Raw genomic sequence first — 25,548 nt, forward strand, 5'->3', positions numbered from 1 at the left:
TTTACATTTGTTCTTGTGTAAGCTCTTTTCTGTTTGTGAATGGCTTTCACAGACTCGCCTCCACCTCCTTTTTTGATTTAAATGTACCAGCTGTTCAGACACTTCACCTGCAAGAATTCCCAGCTCTCATGAAATATAGACGCATATAAACTCTATTAGAGGTTCCCAGATATTCCAAAAGTGCCTCCATGTTGCTCATACACACTAGGTTTCCAGACGGGATTTCTCCCTTCTTATGTGGTGGTGATGTTGACCTTGATTACCCCCGACCCAGACTGCCGACTGGTTGATCGCTGCCATTTGTGCAGACCTCCCCCGCAGACATGCTTTGATTTCATCCTGATGGAGGGAAATGGCGTCAGTCGTTCCCCCTTGTTTCATCATTAGATATTTTTAATGGGGGGAAATCTGAGAGACTTTCCAGGTCTGCTATCTCCCCACTCACATTTGTATCGTTTCCTCATGTAAAATCTTAAGTATAATCATTACAACCTGATAGGAGTACAGCCAAGAGGGTGCATGTAAAAGACTGGGAAGTAGTTCATGTTGAAAAAGTGAGGTGTCGTGGACTGTTTGCTTTCAGACTCCCTCCTTTCTCTTGTTGATTTGGCACAATCTGACATTCTGGATGGCCAAAATGTCTTTACTTGTCAAAATAAATAGAGGCTCAAACTTCAAAGTGTACTCCTCAGGGCCTAGTGTTGGGAAGAACAGGTTTTGTCAATCCGGATTGAATGAATTCTCTTCAGTTTGGACTCTAGAGGAATTTAGTCGGATAAAGAAGATGGTTGCCCTAGGTAACCGTGGTTATTTTTGTCAGTACAAAACATGTTCTGTGCAGATACTGTGAGAAATTGAATCAGTCAAAGACGAAAATAACTGGACAGTCAAAACATGTATTACATTTTCAGTAGTTTTATTGAAAAATGCCTCTTCTGTTTCAGAAATAAATAAGAAAATAAGGCTGTGTGGAATTCACAAAATGTGCAGTTAAAACATGAGAAAAGCAATTCTATGTCCATAGTCTTGCAACCAAATCCAAACTGCATTGATAGAAAACAACAACAACTATATTCTGACTTAGAAATCCTCAGTAAATATACAACACAAACATGCAATTCCACCTTTGGTAAAAAAAAAAAATATGTTTGGTTTGTTACATTTAGTCAGATTATCATTTGGCTTACAGGTCACACAAAACATCCCAATGAACAAATCTTTGGGGATCAAATTAATGAATTGTCCAAATCAACTTGTCGAATGGAGAATCTGAAACAGCTTTACACACTGAAACTAGACAAAAAGAAAAAAACACGGGTATTCTTCCTTGGCCACACCTTTTTTTTGCTGGTTTTCACATGATTAGTGCATTACGCAGTGGACTCTGATAAACACTTGCAGTTATTTTACAAGCAGACGCTTTTAGGATAGCACTTAGCAAGCACACAGGTTTGTAATGAGCGAACATGTAGGTTTGTAGTCATCTTGCTGAACTTTCTCATGTCAAACAAAAAATATATGTTCAATATAACCAGGGGTATCAAACCCATATAAGTACTAGTTTTGTTCTGAATATCACTTGATCCTCACATGAAGTGACCGCGGACGTCATTTCAACCCTTACACTTTCTGAGAACTCCTTGTTGTAGCTATGATGTGTCTGTATTGTCTCTCGTGAGTGATCTCTTTCCTCGTTGGTTTCGTGAGTAACCGGGCGATTGTATTGTCTCATACTCTCCAGCTTCCTCCGCAGGTATAGACAATACCTCAGGTTCGGGCTGGTAGGGTAGGTTCGCTAGAAAAAGTATTCGGGATGGCCAATCAAAAAAAAGTTCTTTTTTCCTTTTTCTACAACTTTTCACGTGCACAATTAAAATTATATTGCAATATGGACTTCTAGAAACTGCCTTGTGTGTCAGACTAATGCTCGTTAAAGTACCAAGAAAGTCAATAAAAAAACAGTTGAAATGACATTTACAATAAAATCCATCAAGCTATTGGATAATAAGACGTAGTAAAATAACCAGCCTGAACTGAAACAAGGCATGGAAATGGCAGTGGAGGCAACACGTAGCACCGATTTGGCCATGGTAAACAAAGAACATGATGATTAAAAGTACAAATGGAACATGCTTAAGTCTGGACCAGAGCTGTTTAAGTCACTTATGGCGTCATAAACAAAGGTTATGCTGGTGGTAAGTAAGCAGAGGGTTATGAGGCACAAGCTCCATACAGATGTTAACTTGATTTTTAGTGAAATGTCCGGGTTCACACAGTCATTTACAAGGCAAAAAAAAAAAAAAAAAGTTTTATTTACATATATCACCACTACATCAACATTGCTTTTTCAGTTATAAGATCCTTTTTGTTAGTAGTTGTTTTGGATGGTATTTGTACATGCTCCTTCCTTCGTAGATATGCTCAGTCTCTGTTTTGTTTTTTTGAATTTTTCATTTCCCAACCGGTTGTGGTTTCAAGATGCAAACAGGCCAGCAGGTTGCCATCACTGTAGCTTGTAGCTGTGAGATGATGTTAGTGCCAGTCCGCTCCGTTCTGTGTATTTATTATTTTTTGTGGCGTTTGTCATGTCTGTTTTAATGTTCAATAGTTATGTCCATGGTGATTATCCTTACATGCCCCCATAGCAAATGGGCAAACATCTCAGAAACGTGGCTTCAAAGTGTAAGCGGCACAGCTGACAGAACGTTTACTATGCCAAACCTGAAAATAGTTCAAAGAGGGTGTGAGTATTCTCTGTGGAACAAAGTTATTAGCATTTCACTTGATTTCATGTAAGTCATCATATACCACTTGCTAGAATGCAGTTCACATGCCAGCTTTAAAATCATACATCAAATGTATGGAGATATTGGATTATGTTGCTCCAAACTGGTCGTTCGCTAAAACCCCCTCCTCCAAACAGCCAGTTCACTAATGAGCTGTAAATGTGACCAATCACTGATCTGCCATGTTTGTACAGAGAAATTACTTCTTAGTTTTTGTAAAGGTTAAATGAAAATTTAATTTGATTTGAAAAGCCATAGCAGGTCTGTCAACTCACCACTCATTATATATAACGGTTTGATCTTGGATTTATTTTGATCACATATATATGGATGTATAATATATATATATATTTAACTAGCTTTGCAGAAAAGAACAATCCTGTGTTGACTTTTTTTTCTTCTACATTTCAAAATATTAAAGATGGGTTATTTTTGTGGGACTTACAGCTTTCAGCAGTCCGTTGAACAACTCAAAGTTAGTTCAGTTCACTAGCTAGCTAGGGCTGATCAATTCTGCCAGTGACAGATGTCATGTCCATGGCTTAAAAATCAGACAGCTGCTTTTTCTCTACCTCTATCGAAAATCAAGGACCAACAATTTTGATTATTCCCTGAGAATTGTGGTGATAAATCTGCCACATTTTAAACTGCATGCACCATGCAAGAACGAAAAAGCTTGACGGGCATAGTAAGTCAAACTAAGGGGGCGGGGCTTAGTGAACGAAATTCTTACGGAATTACATTCAAACAACTTTATGTTCAATATAAATAATTGTGGAACACTAACATCCATATCTCCATACATTATCAAAGAGAGAGGTAGTGCACTGAGTTGCAAATGTCATTAGTCTGCATACACTTAGTTCTTAATCTATTGTAGTACCATGCAGGGCCTAGACAGTACTGGGTGTACCTGTGTATCCTTGTCCATTGTAAGGAATGCCAACACACTGAGAAGAGTCGCAGTATCCAGGGGGTCCTGGTGGTCCCCTCACCCCGGGAGTACCCTGGCGACCTGTAGGGCCACGAGGCCCAGGGGAGCCAGAAGTACCTGGGGGTCCCGTTCTCGACTCGCCTGGTGGTCCTGCAAAGGGGAGAGGGAAGGTGAGTGAGGCCAGTTTGAACAGGGGGTGCTCTGGAGCTCAGCAGAGAAAACCCACCGACATCCCCCGTAAATCTCCAGTGGAAATGGTGGGGGGGGGCACGAGGCTGCAGCACTGTAATTTAGATTTTTCAATGACTCAATTAAAAAGCTGGACCCAAAGAGAGAAGGAAAAAAAAAAGAGGAAAAGATCTGGAGCTGCGTGGAGTTACCCCCCTGGCCCCATGTGTCTAGACGGTAAAAACTCAGGATGGAATTTTCCCCCTCACTCTTTTTCTCTCCGTTAAGTGAGCCCATGTGTTGTCAATGAAGCCACCATAGAAAGCTCATTTACAACAATCCAGTTGCATACACACACACACACACACACACACACACAAACACAGACACACAAATGAGTCATCGGTGTGGACTTCCTCCCTCTTCAGTTGTTTCTCACTTCATTCACAAACAGGCATGTCAGTGTTTGGTGTTGTGGGGTAGACATCACAAGAAGGTTCCTGCTGTATTGCAATAGCTTCCCCTAAAGAGAGGAAACCCCCTGGAGTGGTGGGCTCTATACGGATCGACTACAACCGCAGAAAGGCCATGATATGTCTTTCAAACTGACTAATCAGTCAAATAACATTGTTCAATAATTGTTTCGAAGACTACGCCATGACCTTCACTGAAGACCGACTGGAGATTGTAACTCTAGACACACAAATTCTCTCCTTAATGTTGAATGTAAATACCTTACATTTGCTGTTTAATATTTCACATGTGCACCAGTGTTTGGAGAAGCTCAATACACACAAGACATACTGTAAATCTCCAAGAAAGGAAAGAATATGTCTGGGGTCTCCCCAAAGAGTTTGTGTGGTCCAGCTACTCAAATGTCAGCGCTTGAATCATATATATTGAAGTTCAATTTTAGCCTCTGGCAGGAATGTGTCATTTGAATTAGGGTCCACAAAAAACAGTGGAAGAGCTGTCACAGTGGATCTGTTGTGAGAGAACAGTGGGACGACGGCAATCATCAGCCAACTGTGTCCTGGCTCGTTGTGACGGCGACTGAGTCAACTAAAACAGGGTTAAATGCAAATCTGTGTTACCTTGTGGCCCATTTGCGCCTCTTTGTCCTCTGATACCAGTTCCTGGAGACCCTCTCTCCCCCTTCTCTCCTTGCAAACCTACATCAACCACAAAAAAATATTTTTACATCAATAAGGCGGGTTTTCAGGAACATCACCAATGTCCAAATATATGAATCCAAACAAAAAGACCGGAATAATGTGTGGACTAGGTAAGGTAGCACAGTTACGCCGTAATTCCATTCATGTTGGACGAACAATTCCAAAAACCGAACGTTCCGAAAAAGAGGCGCAATAGAGTACCTCTTTCTCCTTGATTTCCAGGTACACCTGGGGTTCCAGGGAAACCAGTTCGACCTTGTTGCCCAGGCTCTCCGCGGGATCCCTGGTTGCCGGGGGGACCAGCAGGACCAGGTGGCCCCGGGCTGTTGCTACGATATCCCGATGGAATCTGGTTGAGCATCATGTCAATTCTACTCATCTGACCTGCAAAAGAGAAGAAAAAAAATCAGTTTGGATGGAATATATATATTCATCTAGTAACAACTATAAAATTCCCTTATGTTTAACAAAAGTTTTTCTCACTGTTCACAAGCTGTTCACAAACTTGTCTGGCAATGGAGCGCATCATGCTCTGGGATGCAAAGTCTCCCTGGAAAACAAAGACATGTTCTTGCTTTTCTGATTGTTGCGAGATGAAAACAGGTGTAGGAGTCATCGCGTGAAGACAATACGTACCCTCTCTCCCTTCTCTCCTTTCAGGCCAACAGTTCCCTACGGTAACAACAGGAACAACGTCAGACCAAGCAGTGACAACGCGCTCAACCTTGTCTTTCCTTGCATATCATGTGACCATCAATTTGTGCCTTGTAATGTCATACATACTGGATTTCCTGTATCTCCTTGTTTGCCCGGTTTCCCAGTAATTCCTGGTACACCTGGATTTCCAGGGTTTCCCTGGAAAAACGGAAAAGAAAGTGCAGTGTTTATTTTAAGTGACCGCACAGTAAGTCGTTGCATCATATAACTCCTGCTCCCCATTAATGGTTGTGTAACATAACATGCTTTAACTCGGGGTTCTGTGCTGCAGGGGGGGTGGGGGTGGCACAAGCTGCCAAGAGCACTAAAGGGAGCACTTCTGGATGGTATAGTGCATGCGAATTCTAAACTGGCATGTTGCCTGTTGGCGCGGTGGCTGAATTAAGTCGATTCAGACCTCCACCAAACCACAGGAGGAGGAAAACAAGATGCATGCACCGTCGTTGTAACCGTGGCGGAGGGGCCTAGAGACGCAAGTCTGCTCTTTTTTTTTTTTTTAAACGTGCTGTTCCAGCAGAGTGCAACTGTGGAGCCAGAGGAGTAATTGTTGTCGATATATCAGGAAGTAAAACACACTCCAAGGAATATTTATTTGGCTCTTTTCTGCACAGGACAAAGACACAAACACACACTCACCATGGGCCCTGGGGGGCCTCTGGGTCCAGATGATCCCTCCTTTCCTGGTGGCCCCTATGTAGAAACAACATGCAATCACACGTGTGTTACAACACACTGGGGACGGTGTACATGTAATACATCAGTGTCATGACTTTGCGGTGTTTACAGCCTCGAGTCCGCCGCTTGAATATGACATTTGTGGGTATTATATCGGCTGACGAAAAGTGAGAACATTCAGTGTAACGAAAAGTACTTCAGTATCGAGCAGAGGAAGTGTTGGATCCATTTTTGTAGGCTTTGAGCACACAGTGTGTACACTGAGCAGGCCCAGAAGGTGGAACTTACCCGCACTCCGCTCGGTCCAACGGGGCCCAGAGGACCACGTTGCCCGGCAGGACCCTGGGAAAGAAAACAGACACACTTAATCAAATGCTAATGATGAGGAACAACATATTTATACAGCTCCCTAATGCCTCTGTTGAACCAGAACGTACAGAAGAAGACCAAAATCCCGCAGTTCCCAGTTATTCAGCCAAAGATAATATATATGCCTTTTACTCAAAACTGGTACAATCTCTCTCCTGTCGGTTGACGCATCATGTCTTCTTGAACTGTGTACAGACAGCGCTGTGATAATAAGCTCTACGGTGTGAAGTAACCAACCCGATGCCGCCAATAGGCTCCGGAATATCACAGAATTGGATTTTCTCCCATGTCTGTATTTGTTTATTCAGAGGCCAGAATATCGAGCACTGATGTTCTCTCCAGTTGAATGGAGGGAGTTGGCTGAATCGCCACAGCTGGATGAACGGACGGTGGCTTTGGCCAAGAGATGGCTATGTGATGCCAGCCCGCTCGGAGAGTGGCCTGGCATCACGTTCCCATGTGATGTCAAATGGGTTTGGGTCCCACTTAAATCCACCTCTGACTTGGTAGAGCAGTGGTATCAATAACTTGAGATGCTCATTTAAGTCTTCAGGAGGTCACAGTAATCTTCAGCTACAAGACTGGTGAAGAACATGTTCCATTCCCTATTCGCCCGCGGTAACACGAGTCTACACTTCATAATAATTTAACTACATCTCGGGCCCTTCTGTCTGTCAATCTACATGCCGATTTGAGATGTGGGTCTCCCCCTGAGGACGGCATGGTGAACCCTCCCACTCGCAGTGTGTGGTTTTAATCTCGCCTTGTGGCCTGAATCCAGGCTCCAGTAGCTGCCCTGCGCTCTCTACGGATAGTGTCCTGTTTCCTGTTCACAAACCGCAAGAAGAGAGGGGAGTTGCTTACTTGCAGACCAGGCAGGCCCGGGTTTCCAGGATCTCCCTTTGGTCCCTGGCGACCCTGAAGTCGGAGGAGGAAGACGAAAAAGAGAGGTTTGCAAGATGCTTCAGTCTCTGTTTCATCCTTTTTGAAGCTTAAGGTTGTGCTTGATTTTATGTTTTGACAAGAACGTCTGCAGGTAAGAAAATAAAGACGCAGTCTAGTGGTCTGTAGAGCAGAATGTAGTGGGTGGTTGTAAATCCCACTCACTGGTGGATCTGCAGCAGAGTATTATTCAACTGTCACACAAACTACACATTCATATCAGCACGCGTGAGCACTACTGGCAGTGTCTGTCATATAGATGAAAATCAATTTTTTCTGTTCCTAATGTCATATATGGTTTGTAGTGTAGGTAAACTTACAGGTTCCCCAGGTATGGACAGTCCGTTAGGCCCTTGTGGACCAGGTGGTCCCATTGCTCCTGGGAGTCCTGACTCACCGCGTGGACCCATTGCACCCTACAGCATTACCCAGACACAACAGAAAGCTGTTACATAGCCGCTCTCTTGGAAGAAAACCCCACCGATATAGAAAATTAGAGTTAACAGTGTTGGGAAATGGGCTCCCTTTTAAATCAAGTCGAGGGAAAATATACAGCGATGTTTGATAACTGAATTCAGATGTGCGCAATTTCCTTGCAGGGCAATAATAGCTTCTGAAATTCCATGGCGATGAGGAGTTGTACTTTATTATGTGTGGCATTTACAAGTATTGATGGTGTCAGCAAGCTTCATTGGCTATGAACTGTGTCAGATTATTTGTTTAGCACTTAACTTACAGTCAAAGAGTTATGAAATCGTAGCCTGTAAAAAAAATAATAACAACACTGATGGTAATTTACATGCTTAAAGTGGTGTTAAGTGGAACTCACAGCATTGCCGTGTTCTCCTCTATCTCCTCGTGGTCCCTTAGATCCTGGGCCGCCCTGAAAAGGCAAAGAGCCAGAAACACTGAGTGAGTGTAACAACAGGAGCAGATTCCAAAAGCCCTAAAACCCCAAGCCCTATGAAATCCTCGCCGGGGTTTAGTGAGGTTACCGAGCACACATATTCCAGACTTCTCCTCAGGACTTGTTTCACTGTTGTTTTTCCAACAGGCATTTATCTTTTGACACTTCTCCCCGAGCCCATATTTCTGTGCGTTCCACGGGTCTCATCCTCTACTGCTCTTTCCAGGGGAAAAAGAAAAATACCATTCCTGATTCGAGGGACACCCTCAGTGTGCTGAAGTTCAAACTGCAAAGCAGGCAAATGTCGAGCAATTGGTTATAGCTGGGTGAAGGTGAAGACAGGCCGAGGAAGGGGAGGTAAAGATACATTAGACAAGATGGCATGGTTACAGTGGCGGGATGTGTCTGGATAGTGTCTTTACCGAAGGTCCGGGGGGCCCCTGAGGGCCGATACTGTCCTGTGTGCATGTGCACGAGTGGGGTAGGGACGGGCACTTGGCCTCATCTCTCTGGAACAGAAGACAGAAGAAACATTTAATTAGAAATTGAGTAATAAATGCCCACTCGAGAGGAATAATGTATTGACATTTGAGACCCTGTCTTGACAGTCTGCAGGACACGGGGTAAAACAAAAACAAACTACTTGGTTTAATTTGGAGACTGTATCCTGGCAGAGCTGTGGCTGTGACTTTGCTGGCAACTTAAGAAGAAGAGAGAATTTAGAAGCCCAGCTAAAGTCGTGGTGGATCACAGGCTCGGGCGATAAATGTGATGAGAATCAGCAGAGTCAGTGCTCAGGCTTTAGGAACAAATACTCAGAGACAGCTGTCCACATTTTTGGAAGTGAGTCCAATGCGTTATATAACTCCGCAATCCTCGATGTGATGTATTAATATCTGATGCAAATTACGGACCAATTACCTATAATTGGGTAAATGCGCCTGCATCCGCTATTTAACATGGCGCATCCAAATACGTGTGATTTACTGCCTGCTCTGTGCTCTAAAGGAGCTCTTGTTTTCATGTGTTGTGGGGGGTCATGCTGGCAACAGTCCGATTAGCACAATTACACGGCGTACAGGCTTCTATTCAGCGCAGCTGACGCACTCACTTTTTCAAACAGCCATCTAGTCATCAGCCGTGCATTTCGCCTGATGACCACATACCGTTTCAAAGATAACCTAGACTGGAAAGCCCTGGGACAACTACACATGCATACAGTATGAACAATCGTAACGGGGCCTAACTTCGCCAGCTAAGAACAATATTAAATGGTCCCGTTTCACTAAATACCCCCGAAGTGCACCTGTAAACAACCACTTGACTCAAACGATTCTGGATTGACACTTGTTCTTACTTTGGCGGGCAGGTCGCAGCATCTGTCTCGGCTGATCCAGCTCAAGCTGCAGATAATATCGAACATCTGGAGCTGGAACTACACAACAGAAGGAGAGGGAGGGGGGGTGTTACAAATGGCTCCAATTCACAATGCAAATGGACATTTTTGAGAACAGAAAACAACGAGGCCCTCAGAGGGCGCGGAATGATGGAGGGTCTCACTCTTCCAGCAGTCACTGGGAGCAGTCGAAAACCTAATTGTGCATCTACGCACAAGAGGTTTTGGACATTCGCTCTCTGGAAAGTTGAGAGATGCTCCTCCAAATGAGTTGTTTTCCAAAGAGTTCAACTTTTTTCGCTTACCGTCGCAGACTGCCTCTTTCCGCCTCCAGACTTGACCAACTTGCCAAGCACTTCATGGCCCTCGAGTGTGATGTTGTTGGCCTCCTTGATAGGCTTCTCTGCCACCTCCTGGCAGTCCACGTTGAGCTTAACTTTCTCCGGCGAGATGGTGATGTGGAGCTGCGGCAGGGAGCGAGAGAGGATGGAGAGAGAGAGGGCACCGGTAACCAAACATTCTTGTCCCCTCAATACTTCACAGCCGCCAAATTGTAGTAACAGAATTACTTGTAAGGGCACCGGAGCTTTTGAAAAAGCGGGGTTTGGCGTTCGTTCCTGTTCGGAAGGGGTATGATTGACCTTTACCAGAGCAGATAAATTCTCTCAGAAAGTGTTACCTCAAGACTGGAAACAACTCAACTGAACCTTTTTGAACCGTTTCGTCTGAAACTAAGATTTTGAGGGAAGGTGCTGATAATGTGTTCCATATAATTGCAAGACTTGAGGGAATTGTTTATTCTTTCCAGAACCATGTTAATGATAGATTCTGATAATACTGCGGAGTGGTTACTGATCTGGCACACAACTGCCGTTTGATTCCCTGCAGATGAATGGACCGTGAAAAAAAAGAAATATACAACGGTTGGCATTTCAGTGTAACATTAAAGCTGCAGTCAATGATTGTATAACAACATGGGATGACAAAGTGCCAGATTTTGAAGTTTCCTGTCCAGAGGACCCGGCTCCACATCTTGAAACGATATAATTTGCGGCGTGCCATCATCACAAGTCCTACACTTTCCATAGTTTTCCCCTCACAGTTGCAAATTTTCCCCTGCTCATCAGTCAGACAAGCTTTCTTTATGTCAGGAAAAGCGGGCTACCATTTCTCTCTACAAAGCCATACCAACCGCAGACTAGGCCATAGTGCTTGGCAACCAATCACAAAATCACATTTGACTTCCTTGGCAACAGAACAAACTGTCTGGTGGACCGCAAAGGGAGAGGGGTGTCGTTTATCCCGGGGTCCTGTCATGGATATATTACACCATGATGCTCTTGAGGGCTCTCTGAAAAAACATTGGATGATGCTCTGGGAGGGCAAATAATGAGCATGTATATATTACCTCACTGACCAATAAGTAAACACAATAAAAACACTTCAGTCAGTGGAAAAAAAAAAAGAAAGACTTCATCCACTGCTTCCTCAGACGGCGACGCTCCGTGAAGAGATCTGGTCCTTCTGCAGCGAAGTGCCGACAGATTTCCATTCATCAGTTGTTATCACATCGCCGTGTCAACACTCTGCACGCGGTACATATGATATCAGTCTGACACCACCTCTGCTCCAATGCACTCGTCACGTCTCCATGATTTCTGTCCGATTAGATTAGATTTTTCCTGGCTTTCCGTTTTCATAATCCTCAACCCGCGACGGCCCCACTGTCATCATTTCATGAATGAATCAACGAGCAGGTGTCGGTCCTCTCTCTCTTTCTTTTTTTTTGTAATGGGGTTAACAGTTAATTTTTAATTTCCTGTATTTCTCGTGGCCTCTGAGGGTTCACCAAGTCGACTTGTCCAGGACACTAGAGAGTGGATTTCTTCACGTCCAACAGAAAGCTGTCACTAATGAAGAGCACAAAGAGTGCAGTCACTGGACATGTTGGCGGACGATCCATAAGGGCAACAAAGAGGTGCCAGCATCAAGGAGTGCTTTGGCTTTGTGGAGAACCTAATTCACCTCCCAGCCCCTCTGTCTTCATTAGCGCGTGCATATACTGGCACAACCTTCCCCCGCTGGGCCCCTGAGAGGAAAGTTTGAAAGACCCACTTCCAAGACTTCCCGAAGAACAGTATGGCTTGTGCATTATTGCAGTGTGGAAATTCCGCCGCACCGGCGCTCATCAGCGACTACGAGAATTCAAACGCATGACTAGTCACTATGACTTATGGCAAATGTCTCCTTCACTCGGGTTAACCGGAAGGCTCCCACTGCACACTTCCACCCTCCCAGTGTGGGATGGGATTCCCCAGTGGGGTAGTGAGTGGCTAGCATCTGTTGAAGTCATCTCTGACAGCTTTCCCACATGTTCCTCCTCCGGCAGCAGACCTCGACCTCCCCGGCCCGAGCTACTCTTTATTAACAAGCCTGAGGGCAGAAGCCTAATCTGCCCCATCTAGTCTTCACAAATTACAAAATAACTTCTAGCAAGCACTCAGACAAATTTCAAAACTAATGTTTGTGTAAAACAACTAATTGTATATCAATCTGCTGAGACTAGAATATTAGTATTCAGACATACTATTCAGTTTGTTAGGTTATGGACTGATGTCCAGTCACCAAGAACATTTGAAGGGGATTTTATAGACTCAGTTATTAATCAGCTAATTCAGGAAATGATCTGTCGATCCTTAGTTCAAGCTTTACTTGGTTAACCCAGAAGTTAAAGGCCGACATGTGTTTTTCTCTTCACACGTGGGCAATAAGCCTGACTGTCATTAGCGACAAGCCTCAGACACACACACACACACACACAAACACACACACACACGCACACACGCACACACGCATGCACGCACTGAGGTCACTCTGTAATAACCACGAATGTCGGTGAAACCTTTGACAACATGTAAACACACACCACCACAGCTTTCGGCAGTGGCACTTACTCAGCAGACCAGCAAATGAGCAGCTAGGTAGACCGCTGCAGACTCGCCAGCTCACGAAACAGCGACTACCACACCGCAAACTAGCCACCCAGTGTACATTCAGACTGCAGTCTCCACCATGGCCACAGTCTGACAGAAGACACACACACACACACACACGTACGGACACACACGAACACAGAGCGATCAGGCTGCTGTCCAACTAGACCAGCAGTGAAGTCATGTACATCCCGTCCTGACCCAACATTTTCCAGGGTCTCACTCATTCGAGAAGTTTCCCTACAATTATTCGTGGATGACTAAAATGGTCGGACAAAAAAATCCATTTACGGCCCGCTCTTGATCTAGGGGCCGATATATCGCTCTCATCAGTTTCCTCATTTAAAGAAAAAAAAAAAGTGTAATTTGTAATGGTCAGGAAGTGGGAGGACTTTGATGTCAGATAAGACCCCGCCACATTGAAAGGGGTCATTCATTTTGATTCCTTTAGAATTGGGGGGGGGGTGAACCTGTACACTACAGTAAGCAGCATAATGTCCTTGGGAAGCAACTGAAATCCACTGCGGCGTGTCTTAGGGAACATTAAAAACAGTAACTTTTCCTCCAGTGATGAATCTTGAATCTTAAGTCAATCCAGGTCGGTATGAAAATATACTGTCCCTCATTGTTCTGCTCTCGCCAGCCTACTGTGGCGGAACACAACAGAGGATGGTTTATAATCGCTGCAGCTTTGACTCGGACTCGGAGGCTTCGGATGTCTCTTTTTTTTACCTCTTGCTGTGGCCCCGAGAGAAATGCTGTTTATCACAGTTGTAAGCTTGGCATGCGGGCCTAATGTGGTGGTCATAACCACCGAGGAGAAACAAAGAGCTCGCAAAACAATAACACCATTGTGGGTGCTTGTTTTAAATTAGATGAGAGGTTTTGGCGGATTGTTTCGAAGAGCGGTTGATAATGAATCTTTGGGCGAGCACTTCCCCCCGGGGGAGTCGGATCGCAATTTCTTGCATGAAAAGCAGAAAAACACCGTTAGAATGAAGAAATACGATTAAATCTGCTCATTTCATGGGGAATCTGTAGACCTGTTCTCGAGAAGCTTCGGGCCAGTCTTGAACCCAACTCCGGCTGAGGCCAAATCAAAATTGAATCCGGGTTGGGGGCAGACTGGTCTGGGACTTACTACCAGGAGACGATCATGAGAGTCTCCAGTCTTGATGTGGTCAGACCGCCGTGGTTAACTGCAACAGTTTTCCCTTCACGCTGGGCTGCTGAGGTATCGGCGTTTCCCTCCGACCTCACCTTCAACTTATTTACAGCCTCCACAACCCATTTATCAGACTGACTGCCCGTGGTCTTAAAAAAGAACAACGCTCGGTGTGAAGTCGTAAAAAAGGTGCAAAGACCAGTTTGTCAGCGGGCCGACGGATGTCAGGAAACCCTTGACGGGTCAAATGCCACAGCTAGACGGCATACGCATTCAAAGCTAATTCACACACAAACATAGGGAAAGGGATTTGAAAGCAATACATGTGAGAGGAAGTGAAAACAGTGACACTGTACGCAAGAGGATCTAAAAAAGAACAATCAGGCTTGTCGGTCTGTCCTGTTTAAGCCAGACTTTAATGATATCATCCCGCGGCGCACACAGCCACCCTCTCCCTTCAAGAATCGTGCATTGTGTTTACCTTGTGGAAGCTCCCATGGAAAACCTGCTTCACTTGCTCCTCATTGAACAAGGCTCTCTGGATCTCTCCTCGGGTGTCCCTGTTGTAGAACGTGATTGTTTTGCTGGCAGCTGAAAAGAGGGAGAGAGAGAGTCCTTGATGAATCCCTGACAGTGTGTTACGACGCGGTGGCACGCGAAGCACGGACAGGACTATAGAGAACACATGGTTGAAGAGAGAGAGAGAGGAGAGGGATGGAGAGAAGGCCGGGGGGGATGAGGTCCATGCCCCGTCATTCTTGACATGCATTTACCGGGTGTGTTAGCGCACAATTTGAAAAATAATAATTGTTTAAAAATAGAGGCTTTCTATTAAAGAAAAAAAAAAACTATTGCGAATCAGAAAAACATATTCAGAGTATTTGGATTGAAGTCAGTCATACAGTATTCATTTCAATGTGCTCCTTTGTACTGCCAATCACATCTGACAAAGATCAATTAACTTCAACTCTCTGTAAATAAAGTTGGCAAGAGAAACGACGGCAGCTCAAGTTGTTGTAGAAAGCGAGAGCACAGCTGTGTGTGTTTTTGGTCGGCCACAGCGGCTTCCCCCTCTCCAGCTGAGCGTCCAAAACACGACGGGGGGGGGGGGCTTACGGTTGATGGTGACCCCGACCTCGGGGTTGTTGTTCTTGTCCGCAATCTGCCAGATATCAAAAGGCTCGGAGGCCGTGTCGGGCAGCAGGCGGAAGAGCAGGATGATGGTGTAGGATGGGGGAAGACCCTCCGGATGGATCTCCCTGTTAGTGTTAACAAACATACATCGCGATGAATCATGAGTCAGAAATGTGCCCTCATTACACTCGCAGTCGGAATATCACCTGTTGGAAATTAATACCAGGACTATTTAATCTCGCTACGGTGATTCGGCAGCCAGTGTGTCATGCTGGCTGCTGAACCTGCGACTGATTGCCAGTTTTCCCTCTGGCCTTGCACAAATTGACCACATATTGAAAGTATTTTCCGTCCCCTCGCATTTTTTTTTCAGAAGTGTTTCCATTTGTGCGCATTAAGTCAAGGGGCCGTGGCCACGCACACAAAGTACGCATCATTATAAGCGTATTAACAAAGTATGCCGAAGAGCTTCGGATACTCAGGCAGTTCTCAGCCTAGCACCACTTAAATGGTGGTCTAATAAAGAGACAAAGCCCTCCACCCAGGTGGGATTTGTTCGCTTCCATTCGGTGGGAGGAGCGCCTGGTCCAGGGACTTATAAATTCTAAGGCAATTTTTTTTCCTCACTCATTGCACCTCATATTCCACACGCTGCAAGAGACAAATAGCTTTGGGCTTAGTGCAAAAGGGCAGAAGGTAAACCCCCTTTGACTACAGAGGCTATTGAACATCATTACGAATAATGACTGTGGGATGGGCACTATTATCGTGCACAGGAGATGAGGCCAACAGGCCGGGGACGTGCACAAAGGTGAGACTCACACGCCCTCGACTGTACGCACACACATGCTAGTCAGCCGCAGCTTCTTACTTGGTGGGCTGGTTCACGAAGGAGTCCTTGTGCAGCCTGTAGGCAATGTAGCTGTTGAAGGAGCCCGTCTCCATGGACACGCCGTTCATGCCAGCGAATGTCCGGTCGGTGATGTTGAAGGCCTCCAGCATCCTGAAGCCTGGGGGGGTAAAACAAAACAAAAAATGAGCCATGTGGAGTGCATGGAAAAAGAAATAGTAAAAATGTCAGCAAACTCCATACAGGATAAGTTAATGTGTACGTTTTATATATATAAAAAAAAAAACGGTTTGCTTACCAGGTGTGGTGAATCCATTGATGTAGATCAGAGGGCAAGCTAAAACATGACAATATGTAATTAGAAGTTGGAAGGGATTAGGGTTTAAAGAATTTGATTCATATCTCTTTATTTATTTCCTAATGGCTCGGCTTCTCATTACCTCCGTAGAATGCACTAATCAACCTCTATAGAAGTTACAGAATCAAAGTCGACAGAGGTGTTTTCATCTTGAAATGCAGAAATTCAACACTTTAGGCAAGCTTTAATGACATATCAATCTGCGACTTACTGGAAGTGGCCGTTTCACAGATAAAGGTGATCAGGTTGTCCTGGATCTTGGCAAAGGCGTCGTAGTCGTCTACCACAAACACATGTCTCTCACTGGGCTTGCTGCCGATCTGTCTCAACTCGCTGATGTCGACATCGGCCACTCCAACCACAAACACACTGTAGCCTGTGGGGGAAACACACACACACACACACACAAATAAAAACAGACCATTGTTAAGCTTCCAATAACCGCTGGCAGTTTCATCTATGGGATCATTAAGAAGAGTTTATTAAATCGCAGACTTTGGCTCCGATGAAGGAAATTGAAGTTTGGGGAGCAAATAGTTCCACCGCGAAAAAACTGTACGTGTGTGCTGTACAAGCTCAAACAAAAACGAAACATGATAATGATAATGATGAATAATTGCACTAGGACCAGAATGCTGCAGTTTTTCCGCGCTCTTCTTCACGTCGTCCTGGGAGCGTCCATCCGTGACCACCACCAGCACCTTGGGGACGTTCCTCCTCATGCCGCTGTCCGAGGTGAACACCTTCTCGTAGACGTGCTTCAGAGCAACGCCTGGGGGAAGAAATGGGATCACAGCGAGAGAGGTCAGAGAAGAGGCCTAACACCAAGCGAGGTTGAAATGTCGAGTCTGAGGTGCCAGCACTCTGTGGGGTACAGTACCTGTCTTGGTGTTTCCTCCTCTGTAGCGGACAGTCTGCAAAGCTGACAACACTACGCCCTTGTCATGGTAGGTATTCAGTTTGAACTCTGTCTTGGCATCATCGCTGTACTGCACAAATGAGACCTGTTCCAAAAAAACAAAAACAAACAAAAAATGATTGCAACCAAATCTATACAGAGACAGACATTACCGAAAAGACAGCGCTGAGGTTTTTGCTGACCTGCATGCCGGTCGAGCTGATGATGTCGAAGGCTCCGGTCATGCTCTTGACAAACTGGATGACCTTGTTGAAGCTCTCGTCTCCGATACTCCAGGAGCCGTCGATGAGGAAGACCAGGTCTGCCTTGGCACCTTTGCACACTGTGGCACAAGGTACAGCGGCGTTTCAGCTGAGATTTGAGAAGTATTATTTGTCAGCGCGTCGATCGATGCGGACGTCAAAGTTCTACTCACCGTCCAGGGAAGGGGGGAATGTGACTGGAGCAGGGGGGGTGGGAGGCTCGGTCGGCACCTCTGTGGGTTTGACCACTGCAAGACAAAACCGAGGCAATTACGCTCAACTGAAAGGGACATACTGTACTGTGGCTAGTGAGGAGACATTCATATAAGGCCCCACAAAAGTGTTATCTTACATGTCCTCTCCTTGACGCTCACTCCAGGTCCCTCCATGTTGGGGGTTTGGGTGTACACGGTGGCATTGTAGAGCGTGTCAGGGGTCAGGCCGTTGAAGCAGTGGCTGCTCTCCGAGCCTCTGACAGTGATCTCCTGAGCTCCTCTCTTGGAGGCTGGAGGAGAGGAAAGACGGAGACGGGGAAAGTCCACATTAGACGGATCCATCTCGCAGTGATCCAACATATTCTGAGTCTCATTCAACAACAAGGCCATCTCCGCGGTTTCGTCGAGCAAAAGTACTTACTGTCAAAAGGATTGACTTTGAGTCTGTAGGAGGTGGCTGCTCTGTGAGGGGCCCAGCGGATGCAGAAAGAGTCATAGCCAACATTGTAGGTGGTCAGGTCTGTCACATTCAGGTACACTGAAGGGGGAAGCAACACTACCATTAGTACACACGTGTATTTCTCCAGTGTCCAACAGGACAATAGCTTGTAGAATCTACAAGCTACAACACTGGTAATCGTCTTTACAATCGTATGCCTGCCAAAAGAAAATGGCGTTATCAACTTACACGTGGTGCCTTGTCCAATCAGAGGTCCACTGAGGCCTGTGCTGTACTGTGCCAGCACCTTGAGGTCGTAGGTGGTTCCAGGTTTCAGGTTTTGCAGTTGATGGGAGGTCACGTCTCCGACAAACACCTCCGTGGACTCATCAGAGCCTGAAGAGAGACATAAAAAGTATTTAAAGTGCCCGTGAGAAATGCAGCAACAGCTTACAAAGTATTTTCACCCAAAAAGTAAGACCACTTTATCCACATAAAAACACACCCATACCCTCGGGCTGGTACAAAAGCTTGTATCCCGTAACCCTGGAGGGGGCGGCGTCCCAGGCGACCCTGAAGCGGGTGTACCACTCGTCAGAAACACGGAGGTTCCTGGGGCCGAGCATGCCGACTGTGTGGGGGAAAAAAAGACAGAACAGCAGAGTAAACAAAGGCTTCAGTCCACTCCAGTGGGATTATGTGCTGCAAGTGAGCTGTCGGCAGGGTGATTACTGTGTTAGAGCTTGTTATGGCTTTTGAATTATGAGTAAAATATCGCAGCGTATGATGGGTGATAAATTTAAACACTTCAGAGATGCTGCGGAGGGATTAAATAAGGAGCAGGGTAATAATAGCATTTCTTTTGTTTGAAAGGCAAAGTTGAGTAAGACACTGGCCTGCGCTGCAAGTATGAGTTATCTCTGACTGGAATACATCCATTTCATTATTCTCTGGCAGAGGCTGTCGGTGCTTTTGGCTTTTTTAAAGAAAAGTCAAAAAATTCCACATATTCCACTTTTGCTACAATGACTCAAGATCCTAATCAATGGATCAACCTAGCCAGATTTTCTGCATGACTGCATGTGTGCGCGCTGTGGTGCATAATATCTTCAATACGTGTCAGTCCATTATCCCTCATTCAGTGTCCCGAAAATGTTGGGAGGCGATGGATGGAACAGTTTGTACCTGTGCGTCCATCTCCTTCCAGCTCGCCTCCTGGTCCATCAGCATAGATCGAGGTCACTCTGATATTGTAAGGCGTGTCTGGATCCAGGTTCTGCAGGACCACGCTGTCTCTGTTTCCTGGCACCGTGGTCTACAAGAGTAAAGACACACCACGTGAAGAATCGAGAGCGTATATTAGGGGTATTTTTGCATTCACGATTGGATGATGGTCAAAAACTGAAAGGGGTGAAAAAAAATCGTTTATCAAACACATGCTTACAAATTCCTCGATGGGATCTCCTGTGGTCTGGGCATAGGTGATGCGGTATTGCATGACCGGACCATCAGCGTGTTCCCAGCTCACGGAGAGAGTGGTGGTGGTGGGGTCGTACACACGCATGTTCCTTGGGCCACTACGGGGCACTGATCATGGGAACAAAAGAAGGAAAGAAAAAAATAGTTAAATCTGTGTCTGTGCAGTAAATTCCAAACATCTTTACAGTATGTCCCAGAGGTGGAGTCTTTGTGCAAGATACAAGACGCATGATACGCAAGGCATTTAGATGGTCTTGGGACACACTGGCCCAGGTTCTTACGTGTCGTTCCACTGTCGCTGATAGTGGGTCCTTCGCCGTCGCTGTACAGGGCTACCACTCCGACGTTGTAGTCCGTGTTGGGGAGCAGCTGCTGCAGCAAGGCCGTGGTGGTGGTCCCTGGTACCAGAACCTGCACGGAGACACCAAACAGGTCAGCAACCAGCACTGCCGCGTGTGGAAACTACCGTATGTTCAGATTAGTAAAATTAGACAAAAAACGAAGTGACTAAATGTGTTTATTTTCTTTAAAAAAATATATCTAAACCTGTCATATTCATACAGGAACAGACCTTTCCCCTCTCTCGACATAGTTGCTCGTGTTGCACTCTCCCTCTATCACCTGCCTTTTGCTCAACAGCCTCTTGCTGTCAGCGGAAAGTGAAGGGAAGAGACAAATATGCCTCTGATGTTTGGAGTTGGGGTGGTAGAAGGGGCGATGGGGGGTGGGGGTTGTTTGACAGGCTGGCACGGCTGTTTAACCCAGTCTGACAGTGAGGACAACTGGTACCTCCTCACCATCACTCCCTATGTGTCTGTGGGTTAGTTAGCTGGAGAGGGAGTAGGGCCTGGTGCTAACCTCTGGGGGAGGTTTGGGCAGAAAGGCAGAACCTGTGCGTTGAAAGGGGGTTTCTTTGTGAGTGACGGCACCATATGTGTGTCAGAAAATCTGCTTACTATGTTCTTTCCATCTACTTTAGTTCTCTTTGGACTGCATCACCAGCAGTCTGCGTCCATCTCCCCTGGTCAAAAACCTACTGCTGTGCTTGAGAGTCTCAGCATTAAAAGATTAATACAGCAGGAGACACCTGTAAAGCTGGGAATCCTTGATACAAATCCCCAGCTTGTGTTCAATTTGATGGGGCTGCTGACTGACAAATGCCACGTTGCCACTGACGCATGTCGGTGGCTCCGGGCACGGAAAGGGCTGGATTTTAAACGCCATAAATGCACTGACAAAATGGAATAAAGGCAGAGTGCACTTCACTATCAATAAACCGGAGTGTGCCTCCCTCTTCAAAGACCATGTTATTAGGTTCCCAATGTAGGAACTGCCGTTAATGGTGGTCTCACGGGCAGATGGTGAAGGAAGCTCGGGGTGCAATGTCGTGCAACACTTCAAAAGTTGATTCATTAACCCAGAAGTCACACGTGAAGATGTGGGCACACCGGTGCCAGATGCCGCGTAGAGAACGGGAGTTATAATTAAAGAAACTCTGCTTTAATGAACGGTTTAATGCAGTCTGTTAAAGAGAAGAATTCCACTGCGCACATGCACCATTTGGTGAGCAGACTAATGATTTGCTTTTAATGGTTCAGGATGAGGCTCTTTTATTCCTACTGACACATGCTATATTGTAAAAACATGTGCACCCCTGTTTCTAAAAAGGACCCGTCTGCGTTCATGTTTGTATAATGTATGCTATCAATGCAAGGTTTAAATGTGTTTTCTTTGTATGATAAAAATACACTTCCCCCCGCCCCACACAGTGGTCGGAAACTCACCGACTCAGAGGGTCTGGCGCCAGTCAGGGGTGCATAGACCACCCGGTACTGCTGGACTGGGCCGGTGGCCGCCTCCCAGCGAACGTTCAGAGTGTTGGTAGTGGGGTTGAAAACCTGGATGTTCCGGACGGGGGTACGCTCCACTGCCGAGCCAGGAATGTTGGGTGGTTCGAGACATACGTAATGACGAGGAAGTGAAAGGTCGGGACGAGGTTCAGGGTGAGGTAAAGCAAAAAGAAGGTGCAAAGTGGTAAGAAGCGTGTTGACAGGGACAGTGGACAGAGGGGAAAGAGGGATGACAGGGCGAGGTTAAATGTGGGTGACGTAAGTGGTTTGTGCAGATTGGGAGGACAGATGGAGAGAAAGGATGAGATAAGGCAAAGAGGACAGAAACAGAGAGAATTGTTTGGTCAGATACTCATTAAGGTTTCAAAATACTGCTGTACAAATAAAAGTATTCTTTCTTATTTGTGCCTTAGCACAGACCCCGTTCTTACAAGACATACTGTACAAGAGTTGACATGTTACCTTTGTGATTCTTCTATCAAATGCCGCTGGAATTCTTTGTGTTCGAATTGAAAAAAACGTGGTCTAGTCTAGTTCTGCAGGCGGACGGAACAGCCCCAATGAATACATGAGAACGTTTCAATAAAATGAGAACAATGCTCCCAGCGACCAACACAGACGAGTTAAAGGCATTATCTAACAATGCAGCTATTAACGGGACACTTCCTGTCAGTGCCCTAAAGGTTAATGAAAAGGATATACAAGGCATGTGTGGCCCTCTGTGAAGCTTGCCTTCTTAAAAAAGCCAAAGCAGATGTTTGGCGGCTTTGTGCCGCTCCCCATTATGAACCCATAAATGCAGGGGAAAGCAAGCAGTGGGCAGAAACACAGTCAGCGAGCTTCCGTACTTTTAAAGTTTCACAGACTTAGTCCCTGTATCCCAGGAAGCTGCTTTGAACTTGATGGCACAATTAACAGTCAGTGACTAGCGATGCGAATGCTCAAGTAGTGAGTCATTGGGGTGAATACAGTGACAATGGATTGGAGCGCTGCAGTTTGTGCATATCCTAACAGTTTTTCCAAAGAGGAAACAAAACTACACGATGTTAGCAGTAAAAACCTTTTTCGATCTGATATACTGTACATACTGTATAAGAGTTGGGTAACATGTCCAGGAAAAAGCCAATAAACATGTGGGACCATTGCAACACAAAGGGAAAGTGGGGGTAACAGTAGCAGACAAGGAGCATGACCCTGGCCAAATGAGTTGAGAGCCATAAAACATATAATGCTCTCCATTCATTTCTAACCCCCCCCCCCCCCATGTTTCTTTTTCCCAAAGGGGAGCCAATTACTCAACTTACCCCCTCCCCCATTCCCCAGCTCCCCCATTATCGTGACCACTACCCTCCGTTTCAACCTATAAATGGCCAATATTACGGTAAAGGGAGAGGAGACACCATTATAGTGCCGCCAACCCAGAGGAATTCCTTCCTACGCAATCACCCCCACAAAACGCTGACTCATTCCCAGCAGAGGCAGAGCGGTTTGAGACGGTGGGAGAAAATGGAAAAAATCGTTGTTCCTCGAAACTTGATGTTTGCATGTTACATTTTTCATGCAAGGTGTAGGTTGCACTAATGGTATTTGATCACTTTTGCTTGGCTTACAGAGTTTTGAAAGGCCTTGGATGAAATTATGAAACAAATCAGATATGACTGGCTGTCTTTTTGAAGGGGTCTGACATAGAGCAACTGCAAAGCCAGCAACTAAGGCCAGTAAGTTCACTCTGGACAGACATTAATGGATTCCTGACAGTGGAAAAAGAAAATCACCCGCTGTCAATCTCTTCCAAGTCTGCATGGACTATTCTAAACCCTGAAATCTTGTCTTCCAACCATTTCACCACTGCATCTTAACTTCCCCGTATGGATCGCTGTTCTAACTTCTTCTCTACACCACTGACAATGTGCATGCAGTGCTTACGTGTTTTGCCGTCCTCAGACATGCGCTGTCCCTCGCCAGCGGAGTAGACAGGGACCACAGTCACGGTATAGACGGTATCAGACTGCAGGTTCTTCAGCACGTTGCTGTAGGTGCTGCCTGATACCTGCACCTAGATGGAGAAAGAACAGAGCAAAGGTCAGTGTTGTGTCGCAGCAAAGGTGCAGCTGAACATTTCCATCTGCCTCTATTTTGGGACACTGTGTATGGTGTCGAGCTGTTCGCCAGCTTACCATCTCCTCCTCTCCTCCAGCTGTAGGAACATAGAAGACCCGATACTGCCGAACGTTGCCCTCAGCAGCCTCCCACTGGACATTCAGGGTGCTGGTGGTGGGGTCAGTCAACCGCAGGCTCCTCACACCACCCAGAGGTTCTATGGTGAGATAAAGGTACGATAGACTTAAGATTGAACATTGACAGACATACCATAGTAGCATAACATCAAGATCTAATACTCAATGAGAGCACGTAGAAACAGATTACTGTAAAAACTGTCGAAATTTATATTAAAAGTGGCTTTTATGAATTGTCAGTTGGGGAGAACCTTTGGTGAAAGACAACTTACTGGTCTTTCCGACGCCGTTAAGCTCCTTGCTGACTCCTCGGGCATAGACAGCCACCACGGTGATGGCGTATTCAGTGTCAGGGGTCAGCTTGGGGAGCAGGACAGTCGTCTTCTTCCCTCCAACCTGGGTCTGGTTGGTGAGGAATACATGTCAGCTTCCGTACAGGAAGGAAGGCTATAGCCTCAGAAACGACAATCTGCAGCTCTGGTATTTACTCGGGGAAAAAGATATTTGATTTGTTTATAACAGGATGAAAAGTTTAACAACTCCCCATGTGTTCCTTAAATTGATGTCCCTAACTTGATGGAAAGAATTCTAAGACTGTCAACATTTCAGAGGAGGAGGGCTTTTTGGACGGGGTTAGTACACAACACACAGGCCAAGGTACATCTCTACGCTGATGGCTAAAACAGGCGGATGTCATGTCATTAGGGCTGGTGATGAATTTACAACATGACTTTTGGCTTCATCTATAAGGACCGCGGATATAATTCAAATGGTGTGTTTCCATGTGGATTAGTGTATGATAATGTACACATACGTCCACTTTGATCCTCTGTGGATTCGCTCGCAACTAATTGGTTCTTTTAATCAGTGGAGAAAAAAGAAAACAAGGACATTTGTACCGTCATTTGGCACCACGGTGGTTTTCACACGCTGGGGCAACACGTGCGTCAGAAAATTTTCTGAAACCAGACAAAATAATGCAAAACACCCTGGCTGAGCTGCCTCTGCTGGAACCCTGACAGTGAACCAAGACGACTTGGCTCATATTAGCTTGTTATCTTCCAGTTTTCCATCAACCTTTCAGTGTGATTTCGCCCATGCAATCAACACAGCTACATTTCACCAAGTGCTGAAGTGGAAAAACTTTCCATCCTGTGTTAACAGGGTAACCAATGGCCAAACAAATGGGATACAAAACACCAGCTAAACCAGATAAAGCTGAATATTGTAAACTTCTGAGTGAATTATGACAGAAAGTCATCTTAAAGGGCCACTGTGTAAGATTTTGTGGCGAGGTTGCAGATTTCAACCAACTCCAGACCAGTGTTTGGTTTGGTCTATTCTGGGCTACTGTTGAAACAGAGCCAAGTGGCTCTGTTGCAGGACTCGCTCTGGATGTGCAGAATATACGGAGGCTCGTTGTTGATAGATCTCTAGGAATCCTACACACTGGCCCTTTAAATCTTCTCCAGTATGGTAAACGTTAAATGCTATCTGTACTTTATTAAAATTATTGAACTAATGCACAGGTTTGTGAGCACAATCAAATGTCTTTGTTGTTCTGTATAAGAAAACCCATGGCACAGCTCTCTCCTATT

General features: G+C 45.5%; 1 protein-coding gene across 5 annotated transcripts in view; it reads right to left on the reverse strand.

The window, feature by feature from the left end:
• Positions 1 to 899: 899 nt before the first annotated feature.
• col12a1a (collagen, type XII, alpha 1a) overlaps positions 900 to 25,548 on the reverse strand; it is a 52,286-nt gene continuing 27,637 nt past the window's right edge. For 4 of the 5 annotated variants that reach the window (XM_035609797.2, XM_047337787.1, XM_047337790.1 and 1 more), the window contains 35 exons: positions 24,223 to 24,352; positions 23,891 to 24,030; positions 23,640 to 23,769; positions 21,648 to 21,790; positions 20,145 to 20,274; positions 19,829 to 19,971; positions 19,570 to 19,699; positions 18,896 to 19,015; positions 18,634 to 18,780; positions 18,367 to 18,483; positions 18,083 to 18,235; positions 17,904 to 17,978; positions 17,671 to 17,810; positions 17,450 to 17,573; positions 17,198 to 17,341; positions 16,781 to 16,945; positions 16,510 to 16,548; positions 16,233 to 16,371; positions 15,344 to 15,486; positions 14,709 to 14,818; positions 10,375 to 10,533; positions 10,031 to 10,108; positions 9,096 to 9,182; positions 8,596 to 8,649; positions 8,087 to 8,182; positions 7,689 to 7,742; positions 6,744 to 6,797; positions 6,417 to 6,470; positions 5,847 to 5,918; positions 5,700 to 5,735; positions 5,547 to 5,613; positions 5,265 to 5,447; positions 4,983 to 5,060; positions 3,700 to 3,870; positions 900 to 1,795 (listed from right to left, as the gene is read on the reverse strand). In XM_035609797.2, coding sequence (XP_035465690.2) covers positions 1,650 to 1,795; positions 3,700 to 3,870; positions 4,983 to 5,060; positions 5,265 to 5,447; positions 5,547 to 5,613; positions 5,700 to 5,735; positions 5,847 to 5,918; positions 6,417 to 6,470; positions 6,744 to 6,797; positions 7,689 to 7,742; positions 8,087 to 8,182; positions 8,596 to 8,649; positions 9,096 to 9,182; positions 10,031 to 10,108; positions 10,375 to 10,533; positions 14,709 to 14,818; positions 15,344 to 15,486; positions 16,233 to 16,371; positions 16,510 to 16,548; positions 16,781 to 16,945; positions 17,198 to 17,341; positions 17,450 to 17,573; positions 17,671 to 17,810; positions 17,904 to 17,978; positions 18,083 to 18,235; positions 18,367 to 18,483; positions 18,634 to 18,780; positions 18,896 to 19,015; positions 19,570 to 19,699; positions 19,829 to 19,971; positions 20,145 to 20,274; positions 21,648 to 21,790; positions 23,640 to 23,769; positions 23,891 to 24,030; positions 24,223 to 24,352 — 3,951 coding nt within the window. In that variant the 3' untranslated portion in view covers positions 900 to 1,649. Of the gene's footprint in view, positions 1,796 to 1,843; positions 2,722 to 3,699; positions 3,871 to 4,982; positions 5,061 to 5,264; positions 5,448 to 5,546; positions 5,614 to 5,699; positions 5,736 to 5,846; positions 5,919 to 6,416; positions 6,471 to 6,743; positions 6,798 to 7,688; positions 7,743 to 8,086; positions 8,183 to 8,595; positions 8,650 to 9,095; positions 9,183 to 10,030; positions 10,109 to 10,374; positions 10,534 to 14,708; positions 14,819 to 15,343; positions 15,487 to 16,232; positions 16,372 to 16,509; positions 16,549 to 16,780; positions 16,946 to 17,197; positions 17,342 to 17,449; positions 17,574 to 17,670; positions 17,811 to 17,903; positions 17,979 to 18,082; positions 18,236 to 18,366; positions 18,484 to 18,633; positions 18,781 to 18,895; positions 19,016 to 19,569; positions 19,700 to 19,828; positions 19,972 to 20,144; positions 20,275 to 21,647; positions 21,791 to 23,639; positions 23,770 to 23,890; positions 24,031 to 24,222; positions 24,353 to 25,548 lie in introns of those variants that run through there. The other variant, XM_047337789.1, reaches the window with a different exon arrangement.

The sequence above is a fragment of the Scophthalmus maximus genome, chromosome 15 (assembly GCF_022379125.1).
Source record: "Scophthalmus maximus strain ysfricsl-2021 chromosome 15, ASM2237912v1, whole genome shotgun sequence".
NCBI lineage: Eukaryota > Metazoa > Chordata > Actinopteri > Pleuronectiformes > Scophthalmidae > Scophthalmus > Scophthalmus maximus.